Here is a 23,775-nt window from a genome sequence, read left to right as displayed (position 1 = left end):
CTTTTCCCAAAGCAGTTATCACTAACTAACATACTCTAATGTACTTATCAACTGTTTCCACATATTACAACAGGGGCTGGAACCTATGGCCCAGCTGGCTGTTTATTTTTGTAAATAAAGTTTTATTGGAGCATGGCTGTATATGTATATTTTTTAACAGAAAAAAAGTTCACTGACTAAAAAATAAAGTTCACAAAAGCTCAAAAAAGAAAATCTTTAGATCTTTTTCATTATTCTGTAGAGTCCATTACAAAACTATTTCCTACCAGTCAGAATCAGAATTTATATGGAAAGAGGTTTTTACATGCTTCCAATGTAACTTCTTTCCTTCCTCTTTTTTAACAGTATACTTGGAATTATCTACTGATGTAGTAAAGCAATTTAATTCCTAAAAAATAATCAACCATTTGGACAAAAATATAATTCTAAAAAGTAATCCATCACCACCACTTTTATCTATCATGAACACAGACAATCTAGAGATGTTTGAATATCTTTCCTTTAACGATTTCAGGTTCTAACAAAATTAGCTCAATTTTCTTGCTGAATCATTAGGTGTGAATTCTTTTTGCACATGCAAAAACAAACAAAATCTTCACTCTTCATTTTAGAAAATTTCTACTCACCCTTTGGTTCATAAGCAAAAGATATGCTGGATTAAATGAAGACACTGGCTGCATTTTATGGCCCTTAATTAGTTTTTCTGACAAAATTCTGTCTAGGCTTTGTCTTAAGTTTATTTTGTCTAAACTTCTCAAGACTCTTCCAGATAGAGTAGTCCAAGATTAGTTCAATAATTAAAAGAAAGATTAAATGCCCAATGGTAAATATACCATTAGAATAATAAGCTGCCCCAGAGGAGCTATTTCTGAGAACTTAAGATTATCTAAGCAAGCTATTTGGTGAATAACAACAATCACTGAAGTCCTCTGGATGACTGTCGCTAAAATCATACCCTTCCTATTAGGAGGCTTATCATGTGCTACTACCCCATGGCTTGGGGTCACAAAAGGAAAACAGTTAATAGCAACTAGATTCTTATTGTCATATTACAACACAAAGAGTTATTGGAAGTAAGGAAAGGCATGACTCCAGCCCTTAAAAACCTTAATTCTAATGGGGAGGAAAAAGTATGAATACATATACTTTATAAATTAAATATGTGAGGGCATAAAAAGGTTTCAATATTTTAAAAAGGCACTCTGAATTTTTAATGCTTTAGTGGGCTTCACTACTTATGTTTTCAATAGTATTGTAGTTACACATGGATGACAATTAAAAGGAAATCCATTGTGAATTCTTTCATACAATAAAAAAGCTTTTGGCCTGGCTGGGTGGTTCAGTTGGTTGGAGTGTTGTCCCATGCACCAACAGGTTGTAGGTTTGATTCTGGGTCGGGGTGCGTATGGGAGGCAACCGATTAATGTTTCTCTCTAAAATCAATTGAATAACATATCCTCAGGTGAGGATTAAAAATAAAACTTTTATAAAGAAAATAACTACACTAATATTTTGGGTAAATTCAAATTTTCACATTTCAGATTTGAATGACATCAAATAGTGAGCTGAGGACTACTGAGGAAACTCCCAAGTCCATGTCTACTGAAAAAGTAGTAGTGAGTTTTATTGGACGGACACTATGAACATAGATTTGCTACAGCTGCGATTTTAATTCAAGTCTATAGGTATGAATGGTGTTACTCTTGGAAGATACAAAATTAATGAATGAAGGGCAAGCAATACTTAGCATTCAACATCTGCTGGTACTACTTACAATAATACCCAGAATTCCTAGGACCTTTTTCAAGGACAGATACCCTGACCAATTCCTGAAAAATAATTTCTATTTTATGAGTGCTATAGTTTCTAATACAGAACATAATTTAATGAGCATTTTTAGGTATTTTATAAGGTAATTAAGATTATAGCTCCCATGAACTCCAAGGTTTCTATTAAGTGGCCAATGATTTAAAGAGAATTAACAAGCAAAAAGCTATTCAAGTTTTCAGGTTTTTATTGTGTTGTTGTTTTTTCCTTTGCATTGAACTATTTTGCCCGGACCCAACTTAAATGCCAACTTGCCAAGTCAAAACATCAGCCCCACTTTCAGATTCAGAACCATCCAGAACTGCAAGTTTTGGAGGCCAGCAAAAGTCCAACAATATAGGTTTAAACTTCTCTTCTTGCTCCAAGTCTTCTTTTTGTTGCACTCTGTTTCTGGAATGTCCTGTCTCTATTTTGATTAAGTCTGTATGAAAACCCAACTACCCAGTGAAAACTAACCTAACCTGATAGAGATTGACTGACTTAATTGCTCTACCCACCCTGTTCATGTCCCAAAAGGCTTCCTTTACACACTATTCCACAAGATGCACTTACCCCTTTGCTTGTGCATAATGTTAGTACTTTAAGTTCTTGTTCAATGTTTGTTCAGTTGTCTCAATATCCTTTATGTCTGTCCATGTCAGCATCATCTTAGATTGAAAACTCCCAGGGGGCAGGGGCCATGTCTGTTTAACTCGTTTTGTACAGTGCCTAGGATAGAACCATGTACAGATAGGTGCTTAAAAATTGCTTTTTGATGATGACTGGCATCACTCTCAGGACTCTCTAGGCCACAGCTATCTCAGCACATGGTACCTGGCAGTACATCATGGCACTTTGGCCTGTTCTACAGAGCACCAGAATATAATGGCATAGGAACTAACTGTAGCACTTGGGCAAGTATTTGACTCAATCCATTATTAAAAAAGAATGGGGAAAAAAAAGTTTTAATTATATGGTCCCAAGTCAACAAATGTGGATTTCATTGAGGACATGAAATAATATCACAGCAACCAATTCAATTAAGAGTTAAAAGTATGTGGGAATCCTCATGGGACAGTAAAGAGTTTTAACTCTTTCACTAGCATTCAATACTGTTTTTAAACTTGACTTTGGAGGCGAGGTCTAAGAAGCCTCAGACAAGCTTATGTAAGTTTCATCTTTGACTGCTCTACTTGTAGGTTGAGAGTTGAGCATTTTTATGTAAGAACAAACACCCTGCTAACTCAGGCTATAAGTTATATCGCTTAATAAGAAGTTAGGCCGAAACCGGTTTGGCTCAGTGGATAGAGCGTCGGCCTGCGGACTGAGGGGTCCCGGGTTCGATTCCGGTCAAGGGCATGTACCTTGGTTGCGGGCACATCCCCAGTAGGGGGTGTGCAGGAGGCAGCTGGTCGATGTTTCTCTCTCATCGATGTTTCTAGCTCTCTATCCCTCTCTCTTCCTCACTGTGATAAATCAATAAAATATATTTAAAAAAAAAAAAAAGAAGTTAGTCAATTAGACTGTAAAAAGGAAGAAAGGATATGTTCTTGGACAATTTTTTAGATAACTAATCTAATAATTGATCAAAAATCTCCCAAAACAAAACATAAACCAAACAAGCTTGAAGAATAAAAGATCCAGAGTCAAAACAAATGAGTACAATTCCTCCCTGTGTATATACATAGCTTATCACCATAAACAGTAACTAAAGATCATCATAGTAGTTTTTTTATAATTACAGTTTGTGCCCAGGGAAAACTTATATTTATCCTTAGAGTAGAATAGCCCATAGCATATTTGTGGGTTATAAGATCAACTGCTAAGTACTTATTAAGCACCTATTGTACAATAACATTTTACTGTGTATTAAAATAAAGGCCTCTGCCTCCAAGGAGCCTATAATCTAGTGACAAACAATAAATTCACATTAAACAACTGAAAAATTTTAAGGCAAAGCTAATAAATGTATGATAGTATGGTACAAACTATACAGATACATGTTAATGAAATATTAAGTAAAGATTAAAGAGTTTTTTAATTGCCATATGTATTTACTAATTAACAGAAGTGAATCTTAACCTAGACTTGAAGTTGATAATATGAGGAGGGAGAATGCTAAAAGACCTTTTAACTAGCTAAATGACTTCATTCAAAAGGTTTATATATTTTATAAAAGTTGGTATACCAGTAAGGTGAGGGTTATATGATAGAAACCTTGACCAGATCTTTGAAGAACAAGACACAACATAAAAGTGATAGTTAGAGAAAACTAATCTTATAACATTATTTAAAGTCAGAATAAACTAGAATAGAATCCACAAGATTTCGTATCCAAAGCGGAATACAAAGAAGGAGAAAGTATCAAATCTAGAGAAGCTTTATATAGGAGTTAAGTTAGAAAGGATCAAGAAACATTAAAACTTATTAGAGGAAAGACAAGTTTCATCTGCTTTTTGTAGAAAACCATACCTAAGATATTCAATTCTTTGAACTTCAAAATAAAAAGCTGAAAAAGTTCAAGGTGTAATGAAACACCAAAAAAAAAAAAAAAAAAAAAAAAAAAAAAAGACAATATTAATTACTACATACAAAAGTTAGACATTTTCTTTAAGCACACCTACAGTTTTCAAGTTTTCCATTATAATGTAATTACTCTTATTAGTAAGAAAAACTACATTTTAGAGAATAACCAAGGGTATCATAAAATTCAGGTTAACTATAACCTCAAGGAAAGTCAACCTGACATTACGGTTTCATTTTCATTATATGAACTCCTATTAGACTCCTTAGAAGGCAACGTAACAAGGTGGGTAAGGATTATGTAGGGTCCGCTATGTGAATCTGGACAAACTGATACTTCCAGACCTCGATTTCTGCATCTGTTCAATGAAAATATCTACGTTTTTGTGAAAATTAACATAAAGTAAAAGAAGTTCTTAATAGATTACTTAGTGTCATGCAGTAACAATCAAGATTTCCTGGCTCCATGAAGTTTCCTCCCCTTCTTTGTCCCAGACCTATAAGCAAAAAGGATCTATCCTTTATTTCCTACATGAGAATTTCCTGAAAGTTTTGTTTTTATACCAAAGTCATATACCAGTTTTTTTTCCCTCAAATATAATCTTAGATCAGAGTTCTATCATGTTTATTTAGTTTACTGTTTTTGAAAGAGTAGCTGATGTGCATTTTTCTGATGATTAGTGATGTTGAGCATCTTTTCATACACTAGTTGGCAATCTGTATGTCTTCTTTGGGAAAAATGTCAAGTCCTTTGTCCATTTTTTAATGATTGTGTGTGTGTGTGTGTTTTGCTATTGAGTTATATGAGTTGCTTAGGTGGTTTGCAAATATCTTTACCTATTTCATAGGATGCTTTTTCATTTTGCTGATTGTTTCTTTTGCTGTGCAGAAGCTTTTCAGTTTGACGTAGTCCCACTTACTTATTTTTGCTTTCGGTACTTTGTACTTTTGGTGTATATCCAATACTCGTTACTAAGACCAATGTCAAAAGCTTCTGTTTTTCCTTTAGATGTTTTACAGTTTCATGTCTTAAATTTAAGTCATTAATCCATTCTTAATTTTTATGAGTGTTATAAGATAGGGATCCAATTTCATTCTTTTGTATGTGAATACCCAGTTTGCCCAACACCATTTATTGAAGAGACTTTCTTTCCTCACCGAGTATTCTTGGCTCCCTTTTCAAATATTAGTTGAACACATATACACAGCTTTATTTCTTGGCTCTTGATACTGCTCTATTGGCCTTTGTATCTGTTTTTATACCAGTACCATATTGTTTTGATTACTAGAGCTTTGTAATACAGTTTTATAGTTTGAAATCAGAAAGTGTCATTCCTCCAGCTTTGTTCTTTTTTCTCTAGATTGGTTGGGCTAGTAGAGTTCTTTTGTGGTTCCATATAAATTTTAGGATTATTTTTACTACTTCTGTGAAAAATGCTATCAGAATTTTGATAGGGGTTACATTGAATCTATATATGACTTTGGGTAGAATGAACATTTTAACATTAATTTTTCCTAATCCATGAATATGCGATATCTGTCCATTTGTGTCTTCATTTCTTGCATCAATGTCTTGTAACTTTTAGTTTTACTCCTAAGCATTTTATTTCTTTTGATATTACAAGTGAACTGGCTTTATTTCTATTTCAGATAGTTTGTTAGTATATAGAAATACAACTGATTTTTGTATGTTGATTTTGTATTTTGCAACTTTACTAAATTAGTTTATTAGTTCTAACAAGTTTTTTTTAAATGTGAAAGACACTTTTTAAAAAAAGTTTTTACTCATTTTTAGAGAGAGAGATGGAAACATCAATGATGAGAATCATTGATTGGCTGCCTCCTGCAGGTCCCCTACTGGGAATTGAGCCCACAACCCGGGCATGTGCCCTGACCAGGAATCAAACTGGTGACCCCTTGGTTCATAGGTTGATGCTCAACTACTGAGCCACCACAGCCAGGCTAACAAGTTTTTTTTGTTTTGTTTGGGGGGATAGTCTTTAGGATTTTCTACATATAAGATCATATTATCTGCAAACAAAGACAATTTTACTTCATTCTCTCTGATTTGGATGTTTTTTATATCTTTTTCTTGCCAAACTGCTCTGGCTAGGACTTCCAGAACTATGTTGAATAGGAGTGTGAAAATGGATGCCCCTTGTCTTACTGATCTTTGCAGAGAAGCTTCTGACCTTTCAATGTTGGGTATAATGCTTAACCATGGATTTGTCTTATGTAGCTATTATTATGTTGAAGTGCTCCTTTTATTCCCAATTTGTTGCTTTTTCTGTATCTATTAATGATATAATTTTCATCTTTCATTCTGTTAATGTGTTGTATCACATTCATTCATTTGCAGTAAACCATTCTTGCATTCCAGGTATAAATTCCACCTCACCATGATGTATGATCCTTTTAATGTGCTATTGAATTTGGTTTGCTAATATTTTGTTTGCTAGTATCTCTGTATTCATCAGGGATATTGGCTTGTAGTTTTCTTGTAGTGTCCTTATCTGGTTTTGGTATCAGGATAATGCTGGACTTACAAAATAAGTTTGGCAGTATTTTCTCCTCTTCAATTTTTAAAGAGTTTGAGAAGAACTGGCATTTATTCTTCCTTAAAAGTTTGGTAGAATTCAACAATGAAACCATCTTGTCCTGGGCTTTTCATTGTTGGAGGTTTATGACCTCTTCACTTGTTATTGTTTTGTTCACATTTTCGATTTCTTCATGATTTAGTCTTGGTAGGTTGTATGTTTCTAGGAATTTATCCTTTACCTCTAGGTTTTTTCAATTTGTTGGCAAATAATTGTTAAAATAAAAGTCTCTTAGGCTCCTTTGTATTTCTGAGTTGTTAATTATAATGTCTCCTCTTTGTATGACAAGTGTACATTATATGCTGCATGTTGTGATGTATTAAGTACACAGGACCATCTATGAAATATTCTGCAAAAAACACACAAACAAATCATAATCTCATCAAGGAGACCTAACCAACAGTTTATAAGATATGCTAGGGACAGAGCAACACATTACCTAAGTATTCTTGCAGTGCGAGTAATAATAAAATCCAGAAAATGGGACTTTCTATGATGACAAATGATCTTTCTCTTCAATCAAAAAGTTTTAAGGATAAAAGCTAAAATACTATTTTGTTCATTGTTTTTTTTTGTTGTTGTTGTTTTTTACAAGTAATATTAGGTCTCCAATCCATAGAAAGCAGACCCTAATGCCTGGCAGTCATGGTTCAGTGTTGACCTATGAACCAGTAGGTAACAGTTCGATTCAGTCAGGCCACATGCCTGGGTTGTTGGCTTGATCCCCAGTGTGGAGGATGCCGGAGGCAGCCTAATTAATGATTCTCTCTCATTGATATTTCTCTCTCTCTCTCCCTTCCCTTCCTTTCAGAACTCAATAAAAACATATTTTAAAAAAAGCAAACCTGAGACCCTCCAATGGGTTAGATTAACCCTGAGTGAAAAGGTAAACTAGAAAGAAAAACAACAAACCCACATGACAACAAAGAAAACTGTCTTATTGTCATGAAAAGAATGACAAGGAGGATAGTTTCCTCTAATAATTAGTAACCATAGTCAACCAGCATGCCGATTTCAGGTTAGAAATCTGTCTGTGATATGGGAGAAATCTCAAGCCCAGAGATAAAAGCAATTCCAGCCTAATAGTACCCTGGCAAATCCTTTTCAGAGTTTCTTCTTCACTTTCAGGATATCCATACCCACAAATATAAGCACGATTCCCACACTCAAGGGAAATAAAACACCATAAGCAGAAGAAAAACAAGATTTAGGCTACCAAAGACTTGAGATAATGAGATTACCAATCTGATCATAAAAATTATGGAATAAAATACAAGATAATTTATAAAAAAACAATATGGAGAATTTGAGAACTGGGTAATAGTTAAGAAGAAATTATAATGCTGCAGTAAAGAGAGACCAAATGATGAAAAACATAAAAGTGAAAAGATATGAAAAATAAAATGAAACTGTCTAACAACTCTAATCACAATTACAGAAGAATGGAGAGAATGGGGGAGAAGCAATATCTGGAGAGATAAAAGCTAAGACTTTTCAAGGATAGACACTTAACTAGGAAATATGATTAAAGATAAGTATCCTAGAACACAATAAAGGAATAAGGCAAAACATTTTAAAATCTAAATAATGTATGAATTTTAGTTAATACAAATTATAATTATTCATTAATTATAACAAATGTACTATACTAATATAAGATGTTAATAGAGGAAACTGGATGTGGAGTATTGTACTATCTTTGTAATTTTTCCATAAAATAAAAAATTGATTTAAAAACTAGTGTAGCTATATTACGAGTATATCTACTCTATATTAATATATATTTTATACAAGTTTAAGACAAAAAATTATTAAAGATAAAATAGACATTACTTAATGATAAAAAGTTGAACTCATGCCCTAGCTGGTGGGACAGAGTGTTGGCCTGCGAACTGAGGGGTCTCGGGTTCGATTCTGGTTAAGGGCATGTACCTCTGTTGGGTTGTAGACTCCTCCTCGGCCCAGGCACTGGTCAAGGCGCATGCAATAGGCAACCAATTGATGTGTTTCTCTCACATGGATCTTTCTCTCTGTCTTTCTCTCTCTCTTCCACTCTCTCTAAAAATCAATGGAAAAATATCCTTGGGTGAGGATTAAAAAAAAAACCACCACCAAAAAGTAAAAAAACCCCAAACAAACCCAAAAAACAAAGAAAACAGTTGGACTCACCAGGATATTTTATTTCTAAAATTGAGGGATGGGCAAACAGCTGAGTTTATTAGTCTTGATTCCTCATATGCATTTATATATTCTTTTTCAACCAATGAAATATTCCTTAATAAAAGAAAAGTAAAATACCCAAATGAACATTCTGCTAAGCTTTGATCAATGCTAAGGCAGCAGATAGGCAATGGAAAAGCAGGTACGCCAATATAATGTTGGGAAGATTAAATAGGTATAATATCTACAAAAGCCAATTTGACAATATCTATTAATGTTATAAATGCATACACCCTTTGACCAGCAATTCCACTCTAGTCAGTTACCTTACAGAAGCATTTGCTGCATAAACGTATTTTACACAGTGGTTTATGGCAGGACTGTTTGTACTAGTGAAAAGTTAGAAACAGCCTAAATGTCTGTCAACAAGAAAGTGGTTATGTAAACAAATATATATATATATATATATATATAATATATAACTAAAGGGAAAAAAAGCCTCTTTATGTACTGACATAAAAGTATTGCTAAGGAAAAAACATCAAGTATAGAACAGGATGTATAGTATACTAGTCTGGAATATATTAACATATAACCTAATTGTACTCTATTCTGTTTGCCTCTCCAGGTTTACTCCTCATTTTTCGCCACCCTGCTTTGTGCACTGGGAGGCTGAACAAACAGCATCTTTAAAAAAAATAAAAATAAAAAATACATTTTTATTGATTTCAGAGAGGAAGAGAAGAGGGAGAGAGAAAAACATCAATGTTGAGAGAGAATCATTGATCGGCTGCCTCCTGCATGCCCTATGTGTCCCTGACCGGAATGGAACCTGGGACCCTTTTGTCCACAGGCCAACGCTCTATCCACTGAGGCAAACCGGCTAGGGCACAAAAAGCATCTTACAGGCAACCTTGCCCTGCTCTAGTTTCTGATGTGTTCTAACAATGAGTGGAATGGCTAGAAAATCAAAGGGTGGTAAAAGTGTTAAGGGAATTTTTTCTTGGCTCCCTCAGTGCCGGCAGTTTGCATTTTTCTCTCTAAAACCATAGGTCCTGTTAAACAGACTCCCAGCTACAACTCTTGTCATTCTGTCAACAGTTCCCTTCCCTTGTACTTTCAGGCCTAGGAGTAGGAATGGTTTCCCATAATTGCCAATCCTTGGGTATTTCCCTGTCTGTTGTTTGTTCTTTTAACTCTACCCTTAAATTTGCAGATATTGTGTGTGTGTGTGTGTGTGTGTGTGGGGGGGGGGGTAGGGAAGGAATGAGGGAGGAAGAAAGGGAAGGAGGGGAGGGAGAGAGAAAAGAGAAACACCCTAGAATAAAACACCAGAGATTTGTAACAAGAAAAGTACTTGGCATCATGGCTGGCAGGCGTGGTAAAAAGACTTTTCATTGAATTTTGGTCCATGTGAATGCATTATCTAGAGGGAAAATACATAAAGTAAACTCAAATATTTAAAACAGTTAAAGGAAATAATGACTATGAGATATTGTAGTTGCTGCATATTTTGTTTCACATATTTGTTATTTCTTTCCATTTCCAGCAGGGCAAATATCAAGATAAAGAAAAGAGTACACCATCCATGTTATTCATTAATAGTATCTCAAAGATATTCAAATTAACATTATCCCTACTTCCTCTTATGGTACATAAAACTACTTCTTCTTTTTTTTTTTAATATATTTTATTGATTTTTACAGGGAGGAAGGGAGAGGGTTAGAGAGCTAGAAACATCGATGAGAGAGAAACATCGACCAGCTGCCTCCTGCACACCCCCCCACCGGGGATGTGCCCGCAACCAAGGTACATGCCCTTGACCGGAATCGAACCTGGGACCTGCCAGTCTGCAGGTCGATGATCTATCCACTGAGCCAAACCGGTTTCGGCTAAAACTACTTCTTATTCATATGTGGCCTGGTAGCAGTCTCACTGAGTGACAGTAACAAGAAATTTAGCAATTTAAAATCCTGGCCCCTTCACTTACTTGCTAAAAGCCCATGGGCTTCCATTAAATAAATTTGGTGACTCTGTTTTTTAATCTGTAAAATAAGAAACAATATCTACTATGCTTTTGAGAGGCTTAAATAAAACAATATAGGCAAAGTGACCAACATAGTGTCTTGCAAATAGTAGTGGACTGTTAGCAAATAATAGCTATTGATATCACTATTATTATTATTTCTTATTGGTTTTAGAGAGAGAGGAAGGGAGGGAGGGAGACAGAGGGAGAAAAAGGGAGACAGAGGGGGAGGGGGAGAGGGAGAGAGAGGGAGAGAAAGGGAGGGAGGGAGAGAAAGGGAGAGGGAGGGAGGGAGGGAAAGATCGATTGGGGTGCCTTTGCACATGCTCCAACAGGGGATTGCATCTGCAACCTGGGTATGTGCCCTGACCAGGAATGGAATCTGGAACTCTTTGGGCCACAGGATGACGCTCCAACCAAGTCACACCAGCTGGAGCTCACTGTTAATATTATTAATAATATTGTAAAATAAAATTGTAACTATTATTTCTATTTGCTAAACTTTTAAAGAAAAGTTTCTCTTAAGAACCATCTCTCATTATCCCTAGTGAATATCTTTCCTTTTTAAGCTTTACAATCCACTTAACATTTTACAACCATTTAAAAATGCCCTATCTAATAAAAGAGTAATATGCAAATTAACCAACACTCCACTACACCACAAGCCACGCCCACCAGCCAATCAGGAGCAAGTATGCAAATTAACCAAACCAAGATGACTGCAGCCATGGAGAGAGCAGGAGGTTTGGGTTTCCCCGGAAATGGAGGAAGCCAAGCTTTCCGCCTGCCCTGGCCTCCGCTCAAGGCTACTAAGTTTTAATTATAGAAGATAAATAAATCCCAACAAAAATGGCTGTGGCCACGGAGCGAGCAGGAGGCTTGGCTCCACTCAAGGCTACAAAGTTTCAATTATAGAAGATAAATAAATCCCAGATACCAGGGCCTCTGCTTGGGTTGCCGGGGGGGGGGGGGGGGGGGGGGGCGGCGGAGTGGCCGGCCTGCAAACCACCACAGACCCCTCGCCCAGGCCGCCTCACGCCTCAAGGGAATCCCCACCCTGATCCGGGACACGCTTCAGGGCAAACCAGCCAGCCCCCACCTGTGCACCAGGCCTCTATCCTATCTAATAAAAGAGTAATATGCAAATTGACCATCACCCCAACACACAAGATGGCTGCCCCCATGTGGACACAAGATGGACACCACAAGATGGCCAGCAGGGGAGGGTAGTTGGGAGGGACCGGGCCTGCATGGGAGGGCAGTTGTGGGCGATCAGGCCAGCTGGGGAGGGCAGTTAGGGGTGACCAGGCCTGCAGGGGAGGGCAGTTAGGCATCAATCAGGCTGGCAGGGGAGTGGTTAGGAGGTGATCAGGCCGGCAGGCAGAAGCGGTTAGGGGCAATCAGGAAGGCAGGCAGGCGAGCAGTTGGGAGCCAGCAGTCCTGGATTGTGAGAGGGATGTCCGACTGCCCGTTTAAGCCGGATCCTACTGGGATCGGGCCTAAACGGGCAGTCGGACATCCCTCGAGGGGTCCCAGATTGGAGAGGGTGCAGGCTGGGCTGAGGGAACCCCCCCGCCCCCGTGCACGAATTTCATGCACCAGGCCTCTAGTATATATATATTTTTAGTGATTTCAGAGAGGTAAGGAGAGGGAGAGAGGGAGGGAGGGAGGGAGAGAGAAAGAGAGATCAACGATGAGAGGGAATCATTGACCTACTGCCTCCTGCAGGCCCCTACTGGAGATTGAGCCTACAACCCGGTATGCGCCCTGACTGTGAATCAAACTGTGACCTCTTGGTTCTTAGGTCAACGCTCAACCACTGAGCCATGGTGGCTGGGCTTGCAACCATTTTTTGAGGGTGATTGTTAGTTCTTTTCAACTCTATACATAATTTTAAATTGATGCTTTGTTGAGAACAAAAAGTAAAGAAATAACAAAACTGTAATAAAAGTTTCACTTGAAAATAACCTAAGAATTTACCACTAATGTATTAAGACATGAGAGAGGGAGTGCCTACACGAAGTCAATTTTACAGTTAAAATCGACTTAAAGACAAAAACTGTTAGTAGAAACAAAGAAGGACATTTTATATTGGTAAAAGGGACAATCCATCAAGATAGAACTAAAAAAAAAAGGAGATAAAACAATTAGGAAAATATATGCACCTAACAACAGAGCCCAAAATGAATGAAGCAAAACATGGGAGGAATTGGAGAAATAGATAATTAACAAAAGTGGAAGACTTCTTATCCCACTTTCAACGAAGGACTGGTAAAAGAGCCACAAGGAAATAAAGGACTTGAAAATACTATGAATCAACTAGTTATTTATAAAACACTCCATCCAACAACAGCAGAATACACCTTCTTCTCAAGCACACATGGAATATTCATCATGCTAGACCAATAAAACAAGCCTTAATATATTTAAAAGGACAGAAGAAGTGTGTTCTTTGATCACAATGGAATGAAATTAGAAATCAATAACAGAATGACACTTGGGAAATTTATCAACAGGTCAAAAAAGAAATCTAAGCAGTCTTTAGAAAGTTAGAGCTGTAAATGACCACATTAAAAAAGAAGCAAGATCAAGAAATTGAGAAGAAACTACTGACTGGGAGAAATTATTTACAAAAGATATACCAGATCAAAGGCTGTTATACAAAATATATAAAGAACACGTAAAAACAAGGAAATAACCTGATTTTTAAAAATTTCAAAAGATTTAACAGACACCTCATTAAAGAAGACGGATATCACCAAATGTCCAAAATCCAAAACACTGATACCACCAAATGCTGACAAAGTTATAAAGCAACAGGAACTCATTGCTGGTGGGAATACAAAATATACAACTGCTTTAAAAGACTTTTTGGCAGTTTTTTTGTTTTTTTACAAAACTAGACATACTTATACCATATGATCTAGCAATCATGTTCCTTGGGATTTATAAGTTGAAAACTTATGTCCACACAAAAACCTGCACACGTGCCCTGGCAGGTTTGGCTTTGTGGTTGGAGCGTTGGCCTGCAGACCAAAGGGTCTCGGGTTTGATTCCCAGTCCCGGTCAGGGAACATGTGGAGGCAACCAGTTGACGTGTCTCTCTCACATCTATGTTTCCCTCTCTCCCTCCCTCCCTCTACAAATCAATGAAAAAAATATCCTCAGGTGAGGACTGACAACAAAAAACACACAAAAAACACCCCTGCACACAGATATTTACTGCAGCTTTTCGTAACTGTCAATATTTGGAAGTAACCAACTTGTCCTTCAGTAGGTGAATGGATAAATAAACTGTGGTATCCAGATAATGGAATATTTTTCAGTGCTAAAAAGAAACGAACTATCAAGACATGGAGAAACTTTAAATATTTATTACTAACTGAAAGAAGCCAATCTGAAAAGGCTATATACTATATGATTCCAACTATATGACATTCTGAAAAAGGCAAAAAATATGAAGACAGTGAAAACACTATGTATTATACTTTAAAAGTAGATACATGTCATTACACGTGTCCAAATCCATATAACGTACAACACCAATAATGAATCCTAATATAAACAATGGACTTAGGGTAATAATGACGTGTCAATATAGGTTCATCAATTGCAACACATGTATCACTCTGGCGAAAGGGGTTAATAATGGAGGAAGCTATGAATGTGAGGAAGCAGGGAGTATCCTATAAAATAAAACCCTAATATGCAAATCGACTAAACGGTGGAATGACTGGTCGATATGATGCACACTGACCATCAGAGGGCAGATGCTCAACACAGGAGCTGCCCCCTGGTGGTCAGTGCACTCCCACAGGGGGAGCTCGGCTCAGCCAGAAGCCGGGCTCATGGCTGGCAAGTGCAACGGCGGTGGCTCCTCCGCTGCAGGCGGGCGATAAGGAGCGAGAGGTCCCGGACTGTGAGAGGGCACAGGCTGGGCTGAGGATATCACAAAATTTCATGCACAGGGCCTCTAGTATAGGATATCTCTGTACCTGCCTCTCAATTTGCTGTGAACCTAAAATTGCTCTAAAAAATAAAATCTATTAAAAAAAAAATCAAACCAATAATCTAAACTTCCACCTTTAAAAAACTAGAAAAAGAAAAGCAAACTAACCCCAACCAAGCAGGAGGAAGGAAACTATAAAGATTAGAGTGGAAATAAATGAAATAGAAAATAAAAACAACAGGTTTCATGCCTGACCCCCCCCCCCCTCCAAATACCTAAACCAGTGTATGCTTTTAAGGGCACATAACTATGGGTAAGACCACATTGCTGTTTTGCTGAGGCCGAAAAAAAAAAAAAAAAAAAAAAGAAAATAAAAAAAGAGAAAATCAATAAAACCAAAGTTGAGTCTTTGAAAAGATCAATAAAATGGACAAAACTTTAGCTAGGTTGACCAAGAAAAAAAAGACAGAAGATTCAAATTACTAAAACCATGAACCAAAGAGGGAACATTAATACAGAACCAACCTTACAGAAATAAAAAGGATTATAAAGGAATACTATGAACCATTATATTCCAACAAGTTAGATAATCTAAATAAAATAGACATATTCCTAGAAAGATACAAACTACCAAAACTGACTCAAGAAGATATAGAAAATCTGAATAGACCTATAAGTAAAAAGATTAAACTAGTAATAATAATAATAAAAACTCCCTACAAAAAATGACCAGGACCAGAGAGCTTCACTGTCATCAAACATTTAAAGAATTAACACCAATCCTTCAAACACTCTTCACAAAAAATGTGAGATCACTTCCCAACTTGTTTTATGAGGCCAGTATTATTACCCACATACCAAAACCAGTTAAACACACCTAATTTAATAGAAATAAAGAGTAAGAAAAGACAGTTAAATATGAAACCTTAACTATGACTTTAGTGAGCCAGATATCAATGTAAAGATTGCAGCAGTAATTGTTTTCCCCGGTATTTAAATTATTTAAAACACTGCTCTGATATTATAATAAAAATTTTTGGATTACTCTTTTGAGTTTACTTTCTCTAAAATCAGTGGTATGCATGAAGACCCATCTAAATGTTTGAGAAACACTACTTTCTCTACTATGCTACTTTCCTTTCATAGAAAGCTAGCCTTTCTTCCCACGCATTATTCTAGAGAAATAGACAACAATGGAAATTTTGTTTGTCCTTATTATTAAACTCACATTATAAAAGCACTTTTTATATTGCCTCATTTAAAAAAAATGGGTCTGATTTCAATATGTATAGCACCTAGAAAAAGCAACATATCTAATAATTACTTCCAATTTCTTCTTGAACTTACTCCCCCAAAAGTCATTATTTTCTTCTGACCTTCTCAGAACCAAATTGTCTTCATATACCTCTTGATTACAGCCAAGGATATTAAAAATGTTTATAATTGGCATGGCATTAACATCAAACGAGGAAAAAGATAGCAGTTCATAAACATATGGCTGGATGGAACATGCTGACTAAATATCAGTTAGTACTGCTTCCTTTCAACAGTCTGCTATACTTTTCTTCAATGCTAGCACGACTTTTGGTTGTTCCTTGCTCACCACTTTGCAGAAAAAGGTAAGCAGCTTTCAGGCAAGATAACCACATAAATAGATTCCAAAGAAGAGTTTAACATTGTCTTTTATTAAATTTTTAATTTCTCTACTTTTATTCCTTAATACTGAATTAAGAATAAGTATTAGAAAGAAAACACTATTGTTTTCTTTTTCTACACCAATAGTCTCCAAGAGAATGAGGTTCTTTAGTCAGCTTTTTATTATAGCTTTGTTATTTGATTTTATCCACAAGGTTAAGGTCCAAGTTCTTTATCCACTCAACCAAATGAAAACATTTAATGCACAGACTAATGAATGGATCTAGGGATATATTAAGGATAATGTAAACTGTTAACAAAACAAATAAATGCCTGACATTTAGAGGAAACAATAGAAAAAGAATAAGAAATTCACAAAAAAAGCAGATGGCTCACTTTAAAATAAACCCAAGATCACAGAATTATGTATAATAATATCATTTATATCTGCATTGCTTTTAAGGATCTTCTTACCCAACTTTGGAAAAACTATTAAGTATTCAGCATTGCACTGAGGACATGCCACTCTGGCGGTACTGTTTCCTCTTTGTTTTTCATCCACCCAGCGCTGTAGACAAGCCTGGTGCACCCATTTTGTAGATCCTCTGCACCTGCATGGTCTCACCCATTCAGCAGTTCTATCATCTTCATCAGTGGCAAAACACACCCAGCAACTTCTGTAAATTAAAAGAGAAAATGACATTATCTTTAAGACCCCAACTTTCTCTCCACTGCAGCCCTCACTTAATGAGATGACCCTACTATGGTATTATAGAACCTCTATTCTACATTAAAAGACTGAGGAGACAAAACCATCAGTACATTTCCAGTAAGAATAGCTTCTTTTTCTGGTTTTCCTTTTATTCATCTGCAGAATTGTTGTTTTTATGTAATTCCCTCCATCTTCCTAGTAATTTATCTTCTGTAATGAACCAGTGGAAGCAAAGCCACAGGCTGCTTTTGTGTTATAAGACTTAATAATTCTTTGATGAGTGGTAAGCACAGAAGTATGTGAAATTCAGTGTTCCCCCCATTTCAACACTAACCTTTTAACCTCTTGAACTTGGAAAACTAAAGTATTGTACAAGTGATTTCACACATGGTCTCATTCAATTTTCAACTGAGGGAAAACCCCCGCCCATTTCTTTCTGGTAAAGCATAACTATAAGAAAAGAGAAAGATGGTTAAATTAAAAAACAAACAAACAAACAAATAAAAACCACACACACATACACACACAGCAAAAAGGAAGAAGAAATGAAGACATCAGGATAAACTGTTTTAGGATAATGACATGATAAATTTGGGCCTACATGATTCCATTATAGGTATGATTGGTTTTCCTTTTAAGTTATATTTATTACACTTGAAGTTTAGAAGTCTCAAGTATGAGATGTTTTCTTTTTAAAGGTTCAATCACATATGCCAATCAGAGAAGTCCATTTTTTTAATCCTCACCTGAGGATATGTTTATTGATTTAGAGAGATAGGAAGGGAGGCGGGGGGGGGGGGGGGGAGAGAGGGGAGAAAGAGAAGAAACATCGCTTGCTTGCCTCCCGAATGAACCCCAAAACCTAGGTATATGCCCTGACTTGAATCGAACCTGTAATCTTTTAGTGTATGGGACGATGCTCCAACCAACTGAGCCACTGGGCCAGGGCTGAGATGCTTCTTATATTAAGAAAAAATTCTATTGAGATGGTTAAATTTATAACGTTTTTCCATTTTGCTTTTATAAGTACTTCAGGAGGTCTAACTTGTTCTTGTGGAACTAGGTTGCAATTCCTTATTTTTCTCCCAATTAACACAAGTTTCAACACCAAGTTCTATTAGGGCAAATATAATTTAACTCAGTGAGACCATTCACCCTCTGCCCTATTAAAGTATGAATGTACAATTGGAAACAATGGCTAATTAAAGCTTCTTACCTACTGTGCATTTTTCACTTAATTAGATAAGTGACTTCCGTCAGGATAACTAGCCTAACTATGCTCAGTGGGGAAGATTATAGTCAGGTACTATAGATGGGTGAGATCTTCAGTTACTGTAGAACATGAATTTTGTGTGCTCCAATTAAAACTTCTCAATTAGAATAGAGGAAAAAATGGGACTGTATTCATGGCAACAATATCCAAAATTATGCTTTTACTCAGCTTTCAAATTCAGTCAGGTTTCATACGACCAAGGTAAGAATGGGAGGTAGGCAGCCCTTGATTATTAGCATGCTGACACTCTGGGACCCACCGCAGCCACGCTGTCTGGACCTTTCACACTATCTTATTATGGTTATCCAAAAATGCCTCCTTCTCCTTTATCTTTTTAAAAAATTGTACTATGGTAAAATATACATAACAAAATTTTAACAAAATTTATTAACCATTTTTAAGAATATAATCAAGTATACTGACATTGTGCAACTATTACCACTACCCATAGTTTGAGTTTTAACCTTCAATTTTTGCATAAAATTTCAATTGACAGGTATAGAGCAAACAGACCAGTTAATTAAAGTGTTACATATTTTCCCCACAAATGAGGTGATTTTGTAATTATATTTATGTACATCTAGGAAATGAGATATATCATTTTGGTAACAAAACATAGGAAGACTATGTAGAAACTCTCTAGGTTAGTATAAATTTTTCATTTCAACAATGAAATATATATGTAGCTAAGTACAGTTGGACTAGCATAATTAATCAGTATTAAGATGAATCAAATTTTTAATTAAGCCAATTTTAGTCATCAGGAAAAAAATGTGAAAACATACCTATTAAAACTATCCTATTTATGTAGCATTTTAGGTAGACTTAGAAAACACACACACATATATGTCTACTCAGGACCATCTTAATAGGTTGTATCAAATGAAATTGCCTATATTTGTGTTTTTTACTCACATCAATGTCAATTTCATATTTTAGTCTAACAGGAATACTTGTATGTATATTCCCCATAAATTCTGGATAAGTATAAGTTATTTTCCCCCAACATTTTATTATGAAAAATGAAAAAAGTGTCAAAAAAAGGTTGAATATATCTCAGTGAATTACCCATATTCCCAATATCTAGATTCTGTAATTCTTATCATTTAAAAAAAAAATGTTTCTATTGATTTCAGAGAGGGAGAGGGAGAGGGAGAATCAATGATCTGCTGCCTCTTGAATGCCCCCTACAGGGGATGGAGCCCATAATCTCCTGGTTTATGGGTTAATACTCAACCACTGAGTCACATCGGCCGGGCTGTCCAATTTTTTTTTAATTCTTATCATTCTGATATGATATATATGTGCTTTACCACATATTAATTCATCCATCCATTTTATTTTTTGATGCATTTCAAAGTTGTAGGAATAAGTATAGTTCACCCCTAAATATTTTCACAGTTTACTTTTTAGAAGGTATTCAACTGATATGTAAGGCAGGCACTTTCAGATTTTTTATAATTTCACAACTATGGTAGGTTAGATGAACTATAATTTACAGTGGAAACTTATTAGGAGTCAAGCCTGATGTACAATACAATTTGAAAACTGCTGGTGTGGAGTAATGGCAGGTAAAAAAAAAATCAAGAGATTGGAGAAAGCCATCTATATGAAGGAGATAATTATTTTATTTGCTTATGTTATAAATAATTGCTTCTGGTGACTAAATATTTTTGAGGAGGAGGAAAGGGGGGAAGGAAGGAGGAAGAAGGGGGAAGGGAGAGAGGGGGAGTGGGAGAGGAGCAGAGAGATGGAAGCATTGATTGGTTGCCTCCCATAGGCACCCCAACCAGGGATAGAATTTGAAATCTAGGAATTGAACCCACCACACCTTTCTGTGTATGGGACAACACTCCAACCAACTGAGTAATACTGGCCAGGGCTAAATATTTTTTAAGTTAAAAAAAATGTTAAGTTCTAAAGAATTTATGAACTTATTTACTGCCTGACTAGGTATGAGTTTAATCTACCTAATATGGAAAGAACATTAATCTGTGAAATAGGGCCAAGGAAAATTAACTTGAAGCATATAAAAATGGTCACATAAATGTTTTAGGCTAATAGCCTATAAGACAAAATTATTAGTCTTCAGGGCTGCAGAACAGGAAGGAAAGGAACAAATAATGTGTATGAACCCTTTCTTTTCTCATTAAAAAAACAAACACAAACAAACTTCTGATAGACTGACCAGGAACATCACCTGAGAAGTCTGATATAATTATGCTTCCCTTCTTTGTTTCCCCATACCCTTCTCCCTCCTTTTAAGGACAAAATAGGTGTTTGAAAATAATGGGTTTACAGTTTCTCCAAACTTAGAATTGAGGGGAGAGTAGAAATTTGTGTTTTAATGCATCAACTTTCCCAGCAAAAAATCTGAGGTTCACTCTGACAAAACCAGCTTTATGTGTCCAGCCTCCCTTCCAATCACTGTAATCTGGGGGATAGGATTACCCTTCCTAAAGTTTGGAATGGGGAAGGACTAACTGCCTAAACTACACACATAGATGATGTTGCAGGAAGAGTAGTTTTCCATAAAAAGCATGGGATACTATTTATTCCTTAAAAAGAGGAGAAATTGGCATGTGCCTGACAGGGAATAAAACTGTGACCTCCTCGTTCATAGGTCAACGCTCAACCACTGAGCCACCCTGGCCGGGCTATAGGTGTTTTTTTTAGGTTAACCAGTTTGGGGCAGATTTCCCATCATATATAACCTAAACCAGTGGTCGGCAAACTGCAGCTCGCGAGCCACATGCGGCTCTTTGGCCCCTTGAGTGTGGCTCTTCCACAAAATACCACGTGTGGGCACGCACGTACAGTGCAATTGAAACTTCGTGGCCCAGGCGCAGAAGTCGGTTTTCGGCTCTCAAAAGAAATTTCAATCGTTGTACTGTTGATATTTGGCTCTGTTGACTAATAATTTTGCTGACCACTGACCTAAACAATTTTGTTGCACAGTGTGAGAAACTAAATATAAGAGATGGCCCCTTTCCTAGCTGATTTGGCTCAGTTGGTCTGTGGACTGAAGGGTCCTAGGTTCAATTCTGGTGAAAGGCACATGCCTGGGGGTTGCAGGTATAATCCCCAGTGGGGGGCATGCAGGAGGCAGCTGATCAATGATCCTCTCTCATCACTGATATTTCTATCTTTTCTCCCTCTCCCTTCCTCTCTGAAATTAAAAAATATATATAAAAAAAGAGATGGCCCTAAGACAATCATATAAACAATAGACCTTGTATTTCAATGTGTTAAAGCGCATATTACTATGTCAGATTTTTAATATTTTAATAGCTGTATTTCAATATACTTTGTTTCATTTCTGATCCTATATATTTTGTTTTATTCTTTCAAAACATTCTGAGAAAGATCCCATAGATTTAAGTAGGCTGCCAAAGTTGTTTGCAGCATAACAAAACATTCTGTTAAGATCCCCTATTATATAAGTGATCATGAAAGTGCTCAAAAATTGCCTGGCACATATATAACTACCAAACTAACACTAGGAAGAATGGCACTGATAAAGATAAAAAGATGGTGTCAACTTTACATGTATGCTTAAATTTTATGGATGCATTTCCTTATCTAAATTAACACATAAAGCAATTCTGCTTGGCACCTGGTATTTACTGGAAAAAGTCCTGGTTTCCTACCCTACTCCCACTTTTTCAATAGGTCGCCACCACTACTTAAGATATTCACTCAAATCCTCTCAATTCATTTTCTTTCAAGCCTCCTGCTTGCTGATGTACATATTATTTTAGTTCCATACTTTCCTACAAGCCAAGCTGGGGCATATTAGTTTACAAAGTATGTAAATGGAGATCTGGAAATTACCACAGTAGGTTCAGTGATCAAAGAACAAATTACTATTATACTGTAAAACAGAACTAAACTAGACAAATAAAAATAAATTACTTATTCCTTAAATTAAATGTACAGCCTTATGGTATTGGTCATATCATTAATCTATATGTATAAAATGCTACTCTATAAAAACCCGTCACTTGATTCTACATGACTTAATATAATTTTTTTCCAGTTATATATCCTTCCTAATAGTAAAATTTGTAAACAGTTCAAAGAATGGCTAGTTGGCCTTAAATCTAAGATTACTCAAGATCTCCTCCTAAATCAACTTGAGTACCTATTAAGTACACTCATCATTCGATGCCACAAGGAACAAATATATGTATAGAACTAATATAGGCATACATTTAAAACCACCACATAAAACATTAAGTGCCAAGAAAAGATGTTAGATGCTATATGTAATACAGGAATGTTATGACAATAAGAAACACAGGATGAAATAGCTGAGATTTCATGAAAAGGAGAGAACTACAGATGGCAATTCAAGTTGGATTGGAAAATGAAAAGGATAAGGGTAAATGGAAGTAAGAAATGCAGCATAACCAAGTTTAGAAATGGAAATGAACATAGAGTGATGGACAATGAGAAGACTAAAAGTGTTGAAGTAGAGGTTTTAAGATATAGATATTACAAACCAGTTGCGAAAGGATGGATGACAAAGATAACCTCACTTCATAGGGTTCACTTGTAAGTCATTCCCTCTTTATACGATTAATTAACTATTTAAAAAGTATGTGAAAAAAAGAGGTAGAAACATCAATAAAATAGTTTCTTGAACACAAATTAACTAAGCAAGATACGTAATCTAACAAAACAGCTGGCAGTACAGCCTCTCTTTGCAGACTCAAATTGCAGGTGTTTATCTTGGACTAGAGGCCCAGTGCATGGATTGTGCACCGGTGGGGTCCCTCAGCCTGGCCTGTGCCCTCTTGTAATCCGGGACCCCTCAGGGGATGTCGGACTGCATCCGACATCCCCTGAGGGATGTAGCAGTGTGTGAAGCAGCAGGCGGCTGGAGAGGAGCCTAAGCCAGGGCCTGGGGTTGTTGTGCCTGCGCCGCAGCTAGGCGGTAGCATTGCTGTGGAAGCGGGAGAGGCTCCTGCTTGCCAGCCGTGAGCCCGGCTTCTGGCTGAGCGGCACTCCTGCTGTGGGAGTGCACTGACCACCAGGGGGCAGCTCCTGCACTGAGCGTCTGCCCCCTGGTGGTCAGTGTGTGTCATAGTG

At 36.5% G+C, this 23,775-nt stretch overlaps 1 protein-coding gene across 1 annotated transcript in view; it reads right to left on the bottom strand.

The window, feature by feature from the left end:
- The window catches only part of MARCHF5 (membrane associated ring-CH-type finger 5), a 49,353-nt gene that overhangs the window by 17,828 nt on the left and 7,750 nt on the right, over positions 1-23,775 (bottom strand). Inside the window, exon 2 of the mRNA XM_054729149.1 lies at positions 17,171-17,373. Coding sequence (XP_054585124.1) covers positions 17,171-17,373 — 203 coding nt within the window. The remainder of the gene's footprint in view (positions 1-17,170; positions 17,374-23,775) is intronic.

The sequence above is a fragment of the Eptesicus fuscus genome, chromosome 17 (genome assembly GCF_027574615.1).
Source record: "Eptesicus fuscus isolate TK198812 chromosome 17, DD_ASM_mEF_20220401, whole genome shotgun sequence".
In the NCBI taxonomy this organism is placed as follows: domain Eukaryota; kingdom Metazoa; phylum Chordata; class Mammalia; order Chiroptera; family Vespertilionidae; genus Eptesicus; species Eptesicus fuscus.
The sequence above is the reverse complement of the archived record's forward strand: the minus strand, read 5'-3'. Positions and strand labels throughout refer to the sequence as shown.